The sequence below is a fragment of the Elgaria multicarinata genome, chromosome 11 (genome assembly GCF_023053635.1).
Source record: "Elgaria multicarinata webbii isolate HBS135686 ecotype San Diego chromosome 11, rElgMul1.1.pri, whole genome shotgun sequence".
In the NCBI taxonomy this organism is placed as follows: domain Eukaryota; kingdom Metazoa; phylum Chordata; class Lepidosauria; order Squamata; family Anguidae; genus Elgaria; species Elgaria multicarinata.
The window spans coordinates 47,057,226-47,074,622 of NC_086181.1; the positions used below are offsets into that span (position 1 = coordinate 47,057,226).

The 17,397-nt window shown below is 52.7% G+C and overlaps 1 protein-coding gene across 1 annotated transcript; it reads left to right on the forward strand.

Moving 5' to 3' along the window:
• Positions 1-228: 228 nt before the first annotated feature.
• Positions 229-16,184, forward strand: LOC134406003 (zona pellucida sperm-binding protein 3-like). The gene is made up of 12 exons (XM_063137230.1): positions 229-597; positions 1,897-2,015; positions 3,213-3,316; positions 5,695-5,872; positions 6,448-6,568; positions 7,778-7,869; positions 10,574-10,713; positions 11,904-12,023; positions 13,416-13,538; positions 14,230-14,313; positions 14,614-14,733; positions 15,990-16,184. Exons 1-12 carry the CDS (start codon positions 229-231, stop codon positions 16,148-16,150), a joined length of 1,731 nt encoding a protein of 576 aa, XP_062993300.1. The 3' UTR covers positions 16,151-16,184.
• Positions 16,185-17,397: the final 1,213 nt, after the last annotated feature.

Genomic DNA, 17,397 nt, shown 5'->3' on the forward strand with positions numbered 1-17,397 from the left:
TTTTTGTGGGCAGCTTAGTTTCCTGGCAGACTGAAATCCATAGGTGAATTATGGGGAAAGCTTTCCCTGTTGAATAGCACCCTTCCTATTGCACAGCTGTGGGGCATGAAGTGGGAAGGGAGGGGCCGGCTCTTGCAAGCTGCCAGGGTCAGGTGGTCAGGTGGGCGGAGCCAAGGAAAGGGTTCTAAAGGGGGGCGGCACAGCAGCTGTTCTCAATCCATGTCCATCATGGGGCAGAGAAGGGCGATTCGCTTCTTGCTCCTTCTGGCACTGCTGCTGCCGCCTCCGGGCTGCTTGGCTGAGCTCTGGTCTCCCGCTGGGAGGCGGCCCAAGGCCCCCAGGGCCCTGCCCCGGGCTCCCCTGCCCCTGGCGCAGTCTCCAAGGGCTGTGCCTCTGACATCCCACGCAGTGAAGGTGGACTGCGAGCCGCACCGCGTGGTCGTGACGGTCCACCGGGATCTCTTTGGAGTGGGCAGGCTGGTGGCCCCTTTGGACCTGGCACTGGGGCGGACCCCTTGCTGGCCCGTGTCCTTCGACGCCACGGCTAACGTGGTGGTCTTTGCGGCCGGGCTCCATGAGTGTGGCAGTGCGCTGCAGGTAGACCTCTGCTTGTGGGGTGGGCAGCGGGCTCTAGGAAATGTGGGGGTTCCTGGTTGGCACCCTTGTGGACAAGGTGCAGGGTTGGCCATACCCGTAGGGTGGCCCTATGGGAAGGAGGACCGGGCTCCTGTACGTCTAACAGTTGCATAGAGAAGGGAATTTCAGCAGGTGTCATTTGCATGCATGCTGCACCTGTTGAAATTCCCTCTCCATCACAACAGTGAAAGCTGCAGGAGCCCTGCCCTCTTTTGTATCTGGTCACTCTAGTATAGCTCCTGCAGCTTTCACTGTTGTGATGGAGAGGGAATTTCACCAGGTGCTGCATGAATACAAATGTTTTGTTGTTTATTCGTTCAGTCATTTCCGACTCTTCGTGACTTCATGGACCAGCCCACGCCAGAGCTTTCTGTCGGCTGTCGCCACCCCTAGCTCCCCCAAGGTCAAGTCTGTCACCTCCAGAATATCACCCATCCATCTTGCCCCTCTTCCTTTTGCCTTCCACTTTCCCTAGCATCAGCATCTTCTCCGGGGTGTCCTGTCTTCTCATTATGTGGCCAAAGTACTTCAGATTTGCCTTTAATACCATTCCCTCAAGTGAGCAGTCTGGCTTTATTTCCTGGAGTACGGACTGGTTGGATCTTCTTGCAGTCCAAGGCACTCTCAGGATTTTCCTCCAACACCAATGACACCTGCTGAAATTCCCTTCTCTATGCAACTGTTAAAAGATACAGGAGCCCTGTCCTCCTTTCCCCAGTGGCAGATTTCCTGCACAAGCTCTAGTCCAGGGGTACTGGATCTCTTTCCCCCCCCCCCCCCCGAGGGCTGCGTTCCATTTTGGAGAAGCGCTCAGGGGCCGCGTTCCAGTGGCGGGGTGGCCATAGGCAAAAGGCACGGGGCTAAAAAAGGACCCCAAAAACTAACCGCATCTCTTTTATCTCCGCCTTCCCCAATCTGGTGCCCTCCGGATGTGTTGGACTACAACTCCCAGGATTCCTGACCCTTGGCCATGCTGGCTGGTGGATGCTGGAGTTGTAGTCCAACACACCTGGAGGGCACCAGATTGGGGAAAGCTGTTTTCGCTCAAAGATCTTCCTGCCAATACTGAAGTCTTAGGAGAGGACCTTTCAGAATGGTGGGGAAACTCCATCGACACCAGGAAATCATGAAACAATCCGTGGTTGGGGAGGGAAAGGCGTGGACGCCTGGGGATTGGGGCCCGCAGACGACCAAATTTGGCTCCTGGGCCTGAGGTCCCCAGGGCTTAGGAAACGCGATGCCCGTGTCTCCTTGTTCCAGATGACGCCGGATTTGCTGATCTACCAGACAAGTCTTTTCTACACACCGTCTCTTGCTGGCAACCCCATAATTCTCAGGACCAACGCTGCCGAGATACCCATTGAATGCCGCTACCCCAGGTCATAAAAGATATCCGTGGGGACCAGGGTGGGGGTTAGGGTATGCCGTACTGCGCTGTAGGAGCCAACATGGTGATTCTTTACAGGCAGGGCAGTGGGGGGGGGGGGTCTCCTGCATGGGATCTGGAGGCCTGCCTTCTTTCTTCGTTATGGTTTGGGTCGCAGTGTCCTTCCAGAGAGAAGCTCCTGTGCGTTTAGGGCAGCAGCAGTGGAGGCTGGTGGCTCCGATGTGAGTGGGGCATAAATCCGCTCTGGGTTTGAGTCAGAAGGAGTTCTGCACTCTGGAGAGCTCTTTGAGAGTTCTGGCTGAAACCCGGAGCAGATTCAACATCCCGTGAACATCAGAGCCACTGGACTGCCGCGGCGAAGCTCTTGTTACTGCCATTAAAAGTATAAGAGGACGCGGCCTTGCCCCAAAAAAGCTTACAGCCCAAAATTAGACAGGGAGAGACAGCAAAGGGAATGCCGGCAAGGGGAGGGGAAGGCGTTTCTTTCAGACTGGTGGGGGAAATTCAGCCCACGGCCGGGAAGTGGCTCGCGGAGCATTTGGATCCAATGTGCAGCCTCCCCTCCTCGGCCTGCACTAGCCCACGTGGCAATTGGAAACAAGGTCCCATTTGCACAGAGAGAGCAAGAGAAAGGGGGGGGAGTGGAGAACAGGGGCTAACTCAAGGATGGTCCCAGAGGCTGATCCCTACAGCCCTTCCCTCGTAGAGGTGTTCTAGCGCAGGGTGACCACATGGAAAAGGAGGACAGGGCTCCTGTAGCTTTAACAGTTGTATTCAACAGGTGTCCTTTGTACGTATGCAGCACCTGGTGAAATTCCCTCTTCATCGCAACCGTTAAAGCTGCAGCAGCCCTGTGCTCTTCTCTATCTGGTCAAGAGGGCAGGGCTCCTGCAGCTTTAACTGTTGTGTAGAGGGACTTTCACCAGGTGCTGCATGCGTACGAATGACACCTGTTGAATGCAACTGTCAAAGATACAGGAGCCCTGTCCTCCTTTTCCATGTGGTCACCCTATCCTAGAGAACGGTTCCAGGCATCAAGGTGGGGAAAGGGCGGAGTTGGTTGTGGGAACGCTCCGCTTCCGGACTGCTGAAGGTGGTGGAGGACTGATGGGCTGGCCTTGAGGGACCCCGCGGCCCTTGGACCAATGCTGCCAGGGTCCACCTGGGGTCTCCGTTGCTTCCTCTCCAGGAAAGAGAATGTCTCCAGCCAGGCCATCAAGCCCACCTGGGTGCCGATGAGTTCGACCGTGTCGGCTGAAGCGCGGCTGGGCTTCTCGTTGCGGCTCATGAATGGTAAGGACACCTCTGCCCTAGGGAGGGAGGGAGAGCCCCCTGTTTTGGGTGCCTGTCCCAGGGAAACCGCGTTTCCTGCTTGGTGGGTAAGGCCGCCTCCCCCTACCTGGCACTCCCCAGGTATGTTGGACTTCAGTCTGCATCATCTTCAGCAAGCAGGGCTGTTCCCTGAAGGGAAGGCCCGTAGCTTGGTGGTGGAGCTCCTGCTTTGCATGCCGAAGGCCCCAGGTTCGATCCCTGGCGTCTCCAGGTGGGGCTTGAAAAGCTCCTGCCTGAAATCCTAGAAGTAGAGTCACAGAATCCTAGAATAGCAGAGTTGGAAGGGGCCTCTGAGGCCATCGAGTCCAACCCCCTGCACAATGCAGGAATCCACCCTAAAGCATCCCTGGCAGGTGGTTGTCCAGCTGCCTCTTGAAGGCCTCTAGTGTGGGAGAGCCCACAACCTCCCTAGGTCACTGGTTCCATTGTCGTACTGCTCTAACAGTCAGGGAGTTTTTCCTGATGTCCAGTTGGAATCTGGCTTCCTTTAACTTGAGCCTGTTATTCCGTGTCCTGCACTCTGGGAGGATCGAGAAGAGATCCTGGCCCTCCTCTGTGTGACAACCTTTCAAGTATCATGTCTCCCCTCAATCTTCTCATAGAATCATAGAATCATAGAATAGCAGAGTTGGAAGGGGCCTACAAGGCCATGGAGTCCAACCCCCTGCTCCATGCAGGAATCCACCCTAAAGCATCCCTGGCAGAGGGTTGTCCAGCTGCCTCTTGAAGGCCTCGAGTGTGGGAGAGCCCACCACCTCACCAGGCAACTGATTCCATTGTCGTACTGCTCTAACAGCCAGGAAGTTTTTCTTGATGTCCAGCTGGAATCTGGCTTCCTTTAACTTGAGCCCATTCTGTGTCCTGCACTCTGGGAGGATCGAGAAGAGATCCTGGCCCTCCAGGGTGAAACTATGGAAAGGGGAGGACAGAGTCATTGCTGCCGGTCAGTGCCAGCAATACCGGGCAAGAAGAACCCAGTATACGGCTGCTTTGGGGGTTTCTAAGCTGAACATCCAGCGACGGCCCAAAGCCGGGCTTTGCTCTGATCGAGGAAGTTGACTAGCAGGCACTGGGGCTCAAAAAGAACACAGCTGTCCATCTAGTCCAGCACCCTGTCTCCGGCAGTGGACAGCCAAATCCTCTGAAGGCCACAGCCTTCTCTTGAAGTTTGCCTCCCCTCTACCCCCAGCAGCTGAACGTGCAGGATTTATTTAGTTGTCACAGTTAACAGGGCCTTAGGAAACTGCCTTAGAACAAGTCGTGCCTTTTGATCCATCTGGCCCAGTATTGCTGACACGGACTGGCAGCAACGGCTCTCCAGGGTTCAGGCAGGACTCTTTCAGCCCTACCTGGAGATGCTGCTGGAGGACTCAACCTAGAACTTTCTGCATGCAAAGAGGAGGGGCTCCAGCACGGAGCTCCAGTTCCTCCTCCTCCATGTCCTTGTCTTTGTTCTGAACGCCATCCAAGTGAAGGACCATCACTACATCTCTATGGTAGCCAACATGGCAACTGTTAGCCATGATGGCTGGGATGGAGCTACAGTCCATCACATCCGGAGAACACCAGGTTGGGGATGGCTACCTTGAAATGCTGGTCCTTTTAGAATGCAATCCTATGCATGTTTAGATAGGAATGCTCGGAGTCGGAGGACTTTTTTCTTTTCTTTTATCTAAACATGCATAGGATTGTAGGACTTTTTTTGTCTAAACATGCATAAGATTGTAGGACTGCTTCTGTCTAAACATGCATAAGATTGTAGGACTTCTTCTGCCTAAACATGCATAGGATTGTAGGACTTTTTTGTCTAAACATGCATAGGATTGTAGGACTGCTTCTGTCTAAACATGCATAAGATTGTAGGACTTTTTCCTATCTAAACATGTATAAGAGGTGTTCTTGAATGTAGTTCTAACTGAACCTTGGGGAGATACTGCTAGAATCATAAAATAGCAGAGTTGGAAGGGACCTATAAGGCCATTGAGCCCAACCCCCCCCCCCCCCGCTCTAGATTGCTGGGAAATCACCACCGCCTTCTTGTGTGCGCTGCCCTGAGATCCTAGTGATATGGGGCAGGCTATAAATGTTTTAATAATAAATAAAATAAAATTGTGCACAGTTACTGCTAGAAAATACGAGTAACGCCCCTCTTCATACCTGAACATCTCATTTGTGTGAGAACTGGAGCTCTTTCTCTTTGCCCTCTCTCCGACCTCCACAAATTATCCCATGTTTTGAAGCGTAACTGAAAGCCACGAGAATTTTTAATTTTGGAATCCGAGCCCCATGTTGGCTTTAAGATGGTGGCCGCAATTATTAGTTCCCCTTCCTGCCCTCAGATGACTGGAGCGCGGAGAGGACGTCCACCCGTTTCCGGTTGGGAGACGTCTTGCGCCTGCAAGCGGATGTCCACGCAGAAAACCACTGGCCCCTGAGGCTCTTCGTGGACAGCTGTGTGGCCGGCTTGAGCCCGGGAACGACCTCGGTGCCCCAATATGCCATTGTTGACTCGAACGGGTAAGACGAAGAGGGTCGCTGGAAATGTGGGCAGAGAGTCCTTATGCCAGACCAGACTATTTTATTTATTTATTTATTTATTACATTTCTATACCGCCCAATAGCCGGAGCTCTCTGGGCGGTTCACAAAAATTAAAAACGTTCAAAGTATAAAACAACAGTATAAAACCATACTATAAAATACAATATAAAAGCTCGACCAGACTATGGTGGTCCATGTAACATAGTTATTGACGAGGGTCACAAAACGCAACAAGCCAGAGTCTGGGTTGTCAATGAACTGTGGGTTGCTGTGTTGTGTGAGCCCAGCTGCACTAACAAACCATGGTTTGTTAACCCATGAATAACCCGTGGTTCACAACACAACGCCAAACCATGGGTTCTCTTTGTGGGTTATGGTTTGCTGGCACGGCTGGGTTCACATGATACAACGATGGGAGCTGTACTCCAGTACAATTGGAGGATGCCAAGTTGGGGAAGGGCTACAATACCCACGAAGAAGCCAGTTGGGACCATCCTTCTCCTCCTCCTCGTCCACCAACTACAAAGCTCTATAACCAGACCTCTTCATGTAGATGCCTAGTGGATGGGAGGCAAGAGGGCGTCTCGTCCACGTTCCTCTCCCCACGGCCACGGCAGGAGGTGCTGCGGTTCACCATCGATGCTTTCAGATTTGCTGGCGATTCCAGGAACCTGGTGAGTGCGCCGTGCTGTGGTGAGCTCTTGCGGTGGGTGGGCGGTGGGTGTTTTTTACCCAGATGGATCCCACTCAGCAAAGGGAGGGATGCAGAACCTCTGGTTCGTGGGCCTGATCTGGCCTGTGGAGGGTTCTCCACCTGGCTGCAGACTAGTTCGATCCCTCAGGGGGCGGGGCTTGCCCCCCAAACTCCACCCTCTTGAGGAATCCCCCGTAATCTTTGATCTGCGACCTTTAGACTCTAAGGCAGGGAGCGGCAACGTGGAGCCCCCTGGACACCTTCCTTTGGCACCTGCTCAGGTGCCCCTGCCTCCTCCCACAGCTTCTCCCCCTGGCCCCTTTTTTCAAATTAACACATTTCCTTCCCAGCCGCTGTGAAAGGGGCTTCTGTGGGTGCTGAAAATTGTGGGTCCAAAAGAGTAGTTTAGTGTGTTGGGGCTCGGCCCCCACCTCTGCCTGCAGTACTTGAAAAGTTGTCACACAGTTGTCACACAGAGGAGGGCTAGGACCTCTTCTCGATCCTCCCAGAGTGCAGGACACGGAATAACGGGCTCAAGTTAAAGGAAGCCAGATTCCAGCTGGACATCAGGAAAAACTTCCTGATTGTTAGAGCAGTATGACAATGGAACCAGTTCCCTAGGGAGGTGGTGGGCTCCCCCACACTAGAGGCCTTCAAGAGGCAGCTGGACAGGGGGTTGGACTCGATGGCATTATAGGCCCCTTCTAACTCTACTATTCTATGATTCTACTCTGTCTTTGGGTCAGCAGGTGATGCTTCTCAGGGCGGCCATTTTGTGGCAGTGCACAGGACAGTCCCATTGCCAAACGTGCCCACGGGCCCCGAAGTTTACCTAGCCCTGATATAAGGAGTCCACCGGGCTCTGCTGAACGCCTTCCTGCCAAATTCACCAACAGCTTCCCCACCCCATGCCGCCGCCTCCAATGTTGAAAAGTGGATAAAGCCATACAAGGAGGGGTTGATGAGAGCCAAGTAGCTACATCCCAAAGGGCAAAATCCAGAGCAAAGTGGTGTTGGAGGGGGAGATTAGAACACTGGATCTCATCCTGTCACTTGTTAAGCGGTGAAGTTTGAAGTATAGGTTTGAAGTATTTAATGCTGACAATAACAGCTGAACGTCAAGTCTGTCTCTCTTCCTCTCTCTTCTCCTGCTGGGGAAATTGCTGTTGCGCGTTCTCCTTCTCTCTAGATCTACATCATGTGCGACTTGAAAGTCACACCAGTTGAACGAGCGCCGGATGCCTTGAACAAAGCGTGTTCGTTCAACGCAGCGAACAACGCGTGAGTTTTCATGAGATTTCCCCTTTCCCAGGTCTTGGTTTGAAGCGTTCCCACTCTTTGTGCAACTCCTCTTCCAGGACAGGCAGGAATCTCATGGTGCTGTGGGGTACCGTCACCTGTGGACGCATGCCCAGCATCTATTAGGATTGGGACCTTTTCAGTGGCTGCGCCGCTGCTTGTGGAAAGTCCTTCCCCGCTCCCAGTGATCTGCTTCCAGAGATGGGCAAACACATTCTTCCCCCGGGGCCGACGGGTACCGTGATGTAGCTTGGTAATGTTGTGTAACACTTTTAACGGCAAGGTGATATAAGCACCTTGGAACATCGCAGAGCAGAAAAGTACAGTTCTCTCCCCCAAAGAATATACAATCTAAGCTTCACTATAGGGAAGGAAGTGGAGGCCGGGTGGAAATATATGTGTGTTATGGCCATAACTCAGTCATAGGCGTGCGCAGTACATTTCATGAGGGTGTGCACCCAGGGAATTTTTTTAAAGGCGAACATTTATTGAATACTCAATCATAAGTATTCTTCAAATACTTAAAAGGTTGTCACACAGAGGAGGGCCAGGATCTCTTCTCGATCCTCCCAGAGTGCAGGACACGGAATAACGGGCTCAAGTTAAAGGAAGGCAGATTCTGGGTGGACATCAGGAAAAACTTCCTGACTGTTAGAGCAGTACGACAATGGAACCAGTTACCTAGGGGGGTTGTGGGCTCTCCCTCACTAGAGGCCTTCAAGAGGCAGCTGGACCACCATCTGTCAGGGATGCTTTAGGGTGGATTCCTGCATTGAGCAGGGGGTTGGACTCGATGGCCTTGTAGGCCCCTTCCAACTCTGCTATTCTATGATTCTATGATAAAGGACATTAATAAATAAATGAATAAAAATAAACGTTGTAGACACTGATGCTCTACTCTGCATTCCACTTGTCTGACCGCAACTCCTCAAGCCCCTCGGCTAGTGGCCGAGGGGGCTGTGGCTACCGGCAGAGGCTCCCAGAAAAACAATTCCTTTTCATTCCTGTTGCCAGGAGCAATGGTGCTTTCTTGGTGGCAGCGGGTTCTTTGGCGTGGCAGTGGAGCAGTTGGTGGGCCGTTCCCACGGCATCTGGATCCCCTCTGGATCCCTACTCAATGCCCCCCTCAATTCGACAGGTATTGCTTAAGACATTAGGGTGTGCCTGGACACGCCTGGCACATCCCTTGTGCATGCCTATGTACTCCGTGGATGTAGCCCATGTTTTGCCCACAGAAGGTCCCAGATTTGATTCCCGGCAGCACCAGGTAGGGCTGGAAGTAGAACCCTGGAGGTAGAGCCGTTGCTGCCAGTCAGTGTCGACAACACTAGGCTAGATGGACCCAGGGTCTAACTCATACAAAAGGCAGCTTCCTAGGTGTTCTAGTCACCTAAAAATTATATCATAGAGTTTGAAAAGATGCTGAAAAGGGCAACCAAGATGATCATGATAGAACACTTCAAATACCTGAAAGGTTGTCACACCCAGGAGGACCAGGATCTCTTCTCGATCATCCTGGAGTGCAGGACACGGAATAACAGGCTCAAGTTAAAGGAAGCCAGATTCCGGTTGGACATCAGGAAAAACTTCCTGACTGTTAGAGCAGTATGACAATGGAACCGGTTACCTAGGGAGGTTGTGGGCTCTCCCACACTAGAGGCCTTCAAGAGGCAGCTGGACAACCATCTGTCAGGGATGCTTTAAGGTGGATTCCTGCATTGAGCAGGGGGTTGGACTTGATGGCTTTAGAGGCCCCTTCCAACTCTACGATTCTACGATCAGGTAATTGAAGCAAACTCCCCTACTAGGAAAGCTTCCAATGTCTGGGACAGTTTGGCTTGGAGAAAAGGCGAGTGAGGGCAGACACAGTGCTGGCAAAGTGGACAGGGAGACATTTTTCTCCTTCTCCCATAATACTAGAACCCAGCGGGGTCAACCCATGAAGCCAAATGGTGGAAGATTCAGGATAATCTTCTTCACGCAGCACATAAAGTTTGTTACCACGAGACACTGTGTTGGCCACCAACTTGGATGGCTTTTAAAGAGGGTTATACACATTCCTGGAGGAGAAGTCTATCAATGGCTACCAGTCGTAATGGCTATCGGTTATTGGAGGTGGTGTGCATCTCAGTTGTTGTGGCTAGGGAACGCAGCCACTTCTGTCCTGCTTGTGGGCTCCTCACGGCCACTGGGGGAACAGAACGCTGACTAGAGAGACCTTGGGTCTGATCCATCAGGGTTCTTAGGTGTTCTGGGAGGCAGATCCAAGCTAAGGAGGAAGGTGTGTATGGGGGGGAAGGACTTTAGAGGAAGCAGGGGACCTTCAGGTAGTAGAAGAAGGGCGAGCATGCTTCAACTGCTGCTACAATCTTCTAGTGAACTTCTCTGAAAGCGATCAATAATGTTGGCCAACCCACAATCGGATCAAGATGGCCGACGAAGCAAACCGCTCTTCAAACCTTCAGGTCTCTCCTTTGTCAGATTATTAAGAGCTTGGCGTAACTCCAGGGCCTTCCTGTTCAATTTGAGCCCTGTGAATTTTCAGGATCCATCTTTTAACGGAGACCCACAGCACTTTTTCTCTTGCACTTTGACTGGTGGGCTCTGGGGTGGGTGACAGGGTGTCCCTTGGAGAGGTGACCGTGGGTGCAAAGCCTGCTCCTCACAAGGCCTGTTCCCCTCGCAGTTGGCTTCCGGTGGAAGGTTCCAGAAGCATCTGCAACTGCTGTGAGACGGGAAGTTGCGGGAGGATGATGGGAGAGCAGCCTCAGGACTTCGGATCCAGACATCTGCCGGTGGAGATGAGTTGGCAAAGAAATCTGCCAGGTACCGTGACCGGTGGGGCTCAGCACTGGGCTGGCAGGAATGGCCCTAAAACAGACTTCCCCACCCCGTTGCCCTCTGGATGGTTTGGACTACAACTCCCAGAATCCCCCAGCCAGCTGGCTGGGGGATTCTGGGAGTTGTAGTCCAAACCATCTAGAGGGCGACGGGGTGGGGAAGGCTGCACTATAGAATTCCGGGATTAATGAATTGCAGAAGGTTTTCTATCATACGCAGTCAGCTGTAGACTGGAGTCAAGAGACGTGAGTTAAGGACATCACCAGAAACAAACTCCATCTTATTCCTGCAGTCCTAATGGCACTCTGGTTTAAATAAGTTTAAAAATGCAAAGCTGCCCAGGCTCAGAGTATTTTTATTTTTTTTAAGGGGTTTGGCAAATATTTTTGCTGGTGTTCTCACATGCTCAGGAATGTGGAAGCAGTTTGTACGGCGTCGGATGGTTCTGGGGGTGAAGAGAAACTGTATTGGTCTATTTTATAGTTGTAAGTCGCCTTGGAGAGGGAATGGTTGGCTGGGGATGCTGGGAGTTGTAGTACTTTTGTCCATCTAAACATGCATAGAATTGCTCCCTTCTTTGTTTACATGGGTTATATCTCCTGATAGCCAAAAGCTCCCGGGGCAAACCCCAAATTTAAAACCATGAAATACAATAACACAGCAAAACGTAATCTTAGAACGTCCAAGTTTAAAACTGGATAAAATCAAAATGAAAAGCAGAAAGAAAAGTATCAACACATCAAAAACTGCACTACCACATTTTTTAAAAAAACTTGAACGGCTAAAAAGCCTGTGAGACTACAACTCCCATCAACTCAGGTAGGGGATATACAGTGTTTGCTCCTCCTAAGCTGCTGCTTTGATCCCCAAGTGTACAAATCAATGTCTTGCTAAAGCAGTCTGTGGAAGCATGGGATCTCTCCTTGCTACCCAACGTGGGCCACGAAGTCCCGCAAATTGAATGTTCCACTGGCCACGAAGTCCCACAAATTGGATGTTCCCGCAAATTGGATGTTCCATTGGATGGGTCTGACCAAGGAAAGTTGGGTTCCCTCTCCGTAGGGAGACGAGTAGGTCTCCCCTCCCGAAGAGTTGTGGTTTGACCACTGTGGTGGATGGCAAACCGCCTCCCCCCAAAAGCACTCACCTGTCCCCTGGCTTCCTCCTGACCTCAGTGGAGACGGCTGCTCATCAAGCCCACCTGGCGCTAGGTCCCATCTTCATCTTTGGCTCCCGAGATCGCGATGGACAGTTCCCAGGAGGCCCAGAAGATGCTGAGGAGATCGGGATGGAAGGTAAAGGGAGCTGAGGGGAGGGGACGGGTTCGCCTTGAACTGTTCAACGATTGTCTTGTGACTCCCCACCCCACCCCACCCACTTCCTCAGCAAGCAAGAAGCTGCCCATCTGGGTTTCACTTCCGTGGGTTTCTCGGGAACTCTCCAAACGGGCTGACAAAGGTTGCCTCCTTTTCCTGGAATTGACGGTTTTGTTCTCTCACTGCTTATTCATCATTTCTTTAAAGCATCCTTCCTCAACCTGGGGCGCTCCAGATGTGTTGGACTGCATCTCCCAGAATGCCCCAGCCATTCTGGGAGTTGTAGTCCAACACATCTGGAGCGCCCCAGGTTGAGGAAGGCTGCTTTAATGGATATTTTTGCCTTGCTTTTTGGCCAGAAAAAGCCCCCCCGAGCAGCTTAGAGGTTTTGTTTTTATTGATCTCATATAAGACTGTGGGCAAAGCCTACCCCAACGACACAGCAAGCAAGGAAAAGGGGATGAGGACGGAGAAGGGGAACTTGGACGCCAATTTGTAGAGTGACGTACTAGCCTTTATCCAGCATTCCCCATCCTTGTCTCCTCCAGATCTCTTGGGCTAACCAGCTAGCATGGCTAATGACCGTGCTGGTTGGGGATGATAGGAGTTGCAGTTCAATGCATCTAGAGCACACCAAGTTGGAGAAGGCTGTTAAAAGCACGTCTCTGCGTTCCAGTGTTTCCTGTGTTGTGGTCTTGTGCTTGGAAACACACTCCTGGCTTACGATGGGGTTTTGCAATAATGCACAGCAGCGGAATCAGCTTGCTCAGGATGCTGTGCCTGTTCAGAGGAGGGCGACCAGGATGATCAGGGGTCTGGAAAGAAAGCCCTATGAAGAGAGACTGAAAGAACTGGGCATGTTGAGCCTGGAGAAGAGGAGATTGAGGGGAGACATGAGAGCACTCTTCAAATACTTGAAAGGTTGTCCCACAGAGGAGGGCCAGGATCTCTTCTCGATCCTCCCAGAGTGCAGGACACGGAATAACGGGCTCAAGTTACAGGAAGCCAGATTCCAGCTGGCCATCAGGAAAAACTTCCTGACTGTTAGAGCAGTACAACAATGGAACCAGTGACCTAGGGAGGTGGTGGGCTCTCCCACCCTAGAGGCCTTCAAGAGGCAGCTGGACAACCATCTGTCAGGGAAGCTTTAGGTTCATAATGCTTTTAATAACATAACTTGTGGAGGCACGCGATATGTGGGAAAGGTTTTTACCCCCAGGGTCTTGGCACAATGGCAGATGGGGGGTTAAACTTGCAGATTATGGGAGCTGTGGTACGAGGCATCTGGAGGGCACCAGGTTGGGGAAAGGCCGCTAGAGAAATGTCTGACCATTGCTGGGGGGGGGGGGGTGTCGGTGCTTCCTTGTGCAGAATTTATGCCAGTGATCGAATCCCAGGTGGCCGTAGCAGGAACCCCACTTCCCTTCAAGGAGAACGTAGGGTCTGCCAACATCTCGGAAGACCAAAAGGATAACCCCGCGCTGCCGTTGGAAGGTAAGAGTTGGGAGATCAACAGCAACAACGTTCAAAAGTAGGTAAACCAGTGCCGGACCCCAGGTATTGGCGGGCTCCTGGGCCAGGCCCCTTCCACGGGTCCCCTCCCTCCCTCCCTCCCTCCCTCTGTGATTCCACCTTCTCCCCACCATGGGCACCAGCTGCCCTTGCTCCTCCACCTATTTCTCACCACTGATCCCACTTGCCTGCTTGACAGGCAGGGAGCAAGTTGCCCAGGGCATTTTCTGCTCCTTCTTCTCACCAGTAGCGTCGTCTGGGCCTGAGCGAGAGGCCGGTGCCCAAGCAGGTGGGCAACGGGGAAGAGGAGAAGCAGGAGCAAGCCCAGGGGGCTCCTGTCGATGGGCCCTCAGCAGGGGACCAGGCGCCCTTACCCTTGACGCTGGCCCTGGGTGGAGGAGCGCCAAGGCCCACTTGGGCTGAAAGTATTCCTCACTAACCTTCTGGGTTCTCTCGTCTGCTGGACTTGCAACTGTGAAACTATCAGTTGGCAATGAGTTGTTTCAAACAAGACCTCTCTGGTTCCCAGGTTTTCTCCCATCATACCCTGTCTTTTGAATTTCCCAGAAGCATTAGGGTAGTCCCTGTGGAGGAGGAGGAGGAGGAGGCATCCTGTTGGATGGCCCTCTTGGGCTGTTCCAGTGAGGCAGTTCCTGCATTTAATCCTTTGCAGCGTATCTCAGAGCAGGCCCCGTTTTCATCGGTGAGGCAGAAGAGGGCTCTGGATTTGGGGACCAAGCCAAAGCAGCCTTGCCAGGTATGAACTGCAATGAGCAGGGGGTTGGACTAGATGGCCTTATAGGCCCCTTCCAACTCTACTATTCTAGAACTTCCTACAGGAGGCATCCTAGAAGTGCCTTGGGTGGGTGTGTGTGTGTGTGTGTGTGTGTGTGTGTGTGTGAGAGAGAGAGAGAGAGAGAGAGAGAGAGAGAGAGAGAGGTAATCCAACGTGTCTGGAGGGGGGAGGTTGTTCTTGCAGCTCTCGATCTGCAAAGCTCCCTGTCCCCAGGCAGGCTGAACCACTACCTGCCCTGAGCCGCCACTTTCTCCTCCCCAGAGGAGGACAGCACGGCCTTGGAACTGCAGGCGAAGGTCATCTCCAGGCCCCTTGAAGAGGCCGTGACCCCCAGCGCCGAGAAACTCCCGGGAGAAGCAGCCAGCGTGGCAGCAGCAAAAGGTGAGGAGTCCAGCCGCACGTTCAGCGTCCAGATTCGGATCTGGGCTCCAGCTGGCCAGGTGGCCACGGAAAGGGGCTTCTCCCTAAACTGGTCTGGTGGGGAGCCTCCCATCTGCCTGGCTGCCCCCTGCAACAGTATCCCAGCCTCGTGGACAGGTGGTGGCCAGTCATGATGGAAGGCACGCAGCATGTGCTCAGGAGCACTCTTGACGTCTCAGGCAGAGCCCCAGCCTGGGTCTCAGCCTTAAATTCTAGGAAAGAGGGCAGGGCAAGATGCCCCCATTTATTTATTTATTTATTTATTACATTTTTATACTGCCCAATAGCCGAAGCTCTCTGGGCAGTTCACAAAAACTAAAATCATAGTAAAATAATCAACAGGATAAAAGCACAAATACACAATACAATATAAAAAGCACAACCAGAATAAAAACCACACAGCAAAATTGATACAAGATTAAAATACAGAGTTAAAACAGTAAAATTTAAATTTAAGTTAAAATTAAGTGTTAAAATACTGGGAGAATAAAAAGGTCTTCAGCTGGCGACGAAAGGAGTCCAGTGTAGGCCCCACGGCCCAGTTGAAACAAGGAAGGGGGGAGACTGAGTGGGGGGGGTCTGTTGTTTGGGGTGGGGCGAGGTGAGCCTGTAATTCCCTCATTATGCAAACCCTTCTCCCTCGGTTGCCCATATCACTGGCGCTGATTCTCCAAAGGGCTTAAAAAACATTCAGTTGTGTAATGAAAACAGCCGGATTGCTTTACTTTCCCCCCCTTAGAGGTGCGGAATGACCACCATGTGCTGACAGTCCAAAGACGGCAGCCGGCCTGCCATTCCTGGCTGAGCCCAAGCGGACGTTCCTTCGGCTTTAAGAATGCCCCCCTTGGGCGACAGTGAGCGTCCAGCAGAGCCAAGGCCTCGGGAAAGGCTTAAGGGGCGGGGGCACAATGGTGGAGGCACCCGCTGGTCACTCGCATCAGCTGCTCAGAGGCCGCCTACCACCAAACGTGGAGGTTTGGTTCTGACTGACTACCAAGCGTTCTGTCATCTAGCCTTTCCCAACCTGGCGCCCTCCAGTTGTGCTGGACTACAACTCACAGCATGATGGGAATTGTAGGCCAACACATCTGGAGGGCGCCAGGTTGGGGAAGCTTGCTCCAGTCCTCCTCGCAAGGCTGGTTCGTAAGCGGAAGTGTTGCATCCTTCGGACTGCGTCGCTCCGCCTCTCCCTGACCCCCTTCTCTGCTTCCCTCTAGGTCCAGAACGCCGCTCTGGGGTGATGCTGGCCCTGTTGTTGCTGATGGCGGGGCTGACGGTCGGCTTCCTAGCTCTGGGAGTCTTTGTGCTGGTCAAAAGGTGCCGCCGCCGCCGTCTCAGCCCGGCCCCCTCTCTCTCCCCGCTGGGCGTGAGGCTTTAACGTTGTCTGTATCTGCTGCAACTGAATAAAAAGTGCTTCCACCCCGCTGCATTTTCACCGCCTGCTCGCTCCAGGGCCTTGGAGGGGGGCTGCCATGCAGGGGCCCTTGACCTTTCCGGACCCCAGACCCAACCTGAGCCAAATGGGTATTTGGGGACCTACTTTTTATTCCTTTGCAATATGTTGGTATGATGCTGGTGCTGCTGAGACCCATGTCGGTCACATGGAGACCTATATGGTGGTGCTGTTTTGAGCCACGAAGGTCACATTAGTGCAAGGGTACAGAACTCAAGCCCACCCCCACCCCTTTATTTCCAACCACTGATCTTTTGTTCTCCCCCCCCAGCTTTTGTAGAGTCCCCCCCCATTCTTTCTAAAACACTGAGATACCTCTCTTAAAGCTTAATCACTGGCAGTGAGAGGTTTATGTGAAAATATGTGGGTATTTTGGTCATGTCCCCATTTCCTTTGCCTCTACACCTTTGCCATCTGGCCCCTGAGAGCTTCTCTCAAACAGAATTCTACCCTCGGGCTGAAAGAGAGGCTCTGCAGCCCTGTATTAGAGGGTCCCGATCCACCATTTGTAGGCCAGTGGTGTAATGCAGGGGTCCCCAACCCCCGGACCAGGACCGGTCCGTAGCCTGTTAGGAACCAGGCCGCGCAGGTGAGCTGCTTTCACCCCCCACCCCCACCCCAGCGTACCTGGGCACAGGGCGCCATCTCGCCCGCCCAGCCGAATCAAAGCCAGGACGCTGGAGTGGGGGGGCGGGGGGGCTTCCCAAAACCCTCCCCTCAAACCCTCCCCCCAGTCCGTGGAAAAATTGTCTTCCACGAAACTGGTCCCTGGTGCCAAAAAGGTTGGGGACCACTGTGTTCTAGAATAAATCTTACTCTTGGGGCTTAAGGGGTGTCTATACGACTCCACTTCGCCTGCAGATTCCCTAAAACCGTGCAGCATCACTGCTGTGGAGCAGAATCAATAGTTACACTTGGGCCATAGCGAGACCTAAGGTTTATCCCTGGATCGTCCTGGGGTCAAACCTCTTCATCTAGGTGACACACAGGGGATCCAGTGCTCAGGCAGGGGCGAACGCTGGATGATCCCAGGATAAACCTTCGGTCTAGCTGTGGCCTGGGTTGAACTTACGTGTTATATATCATAACTGCCTTTAATTTTGTTCCCTGGAGTTTAACACTGCCATGGTGGCCAGTCCTAGGCTTGTCAAGCCTGCATTCCCACCCTGCAT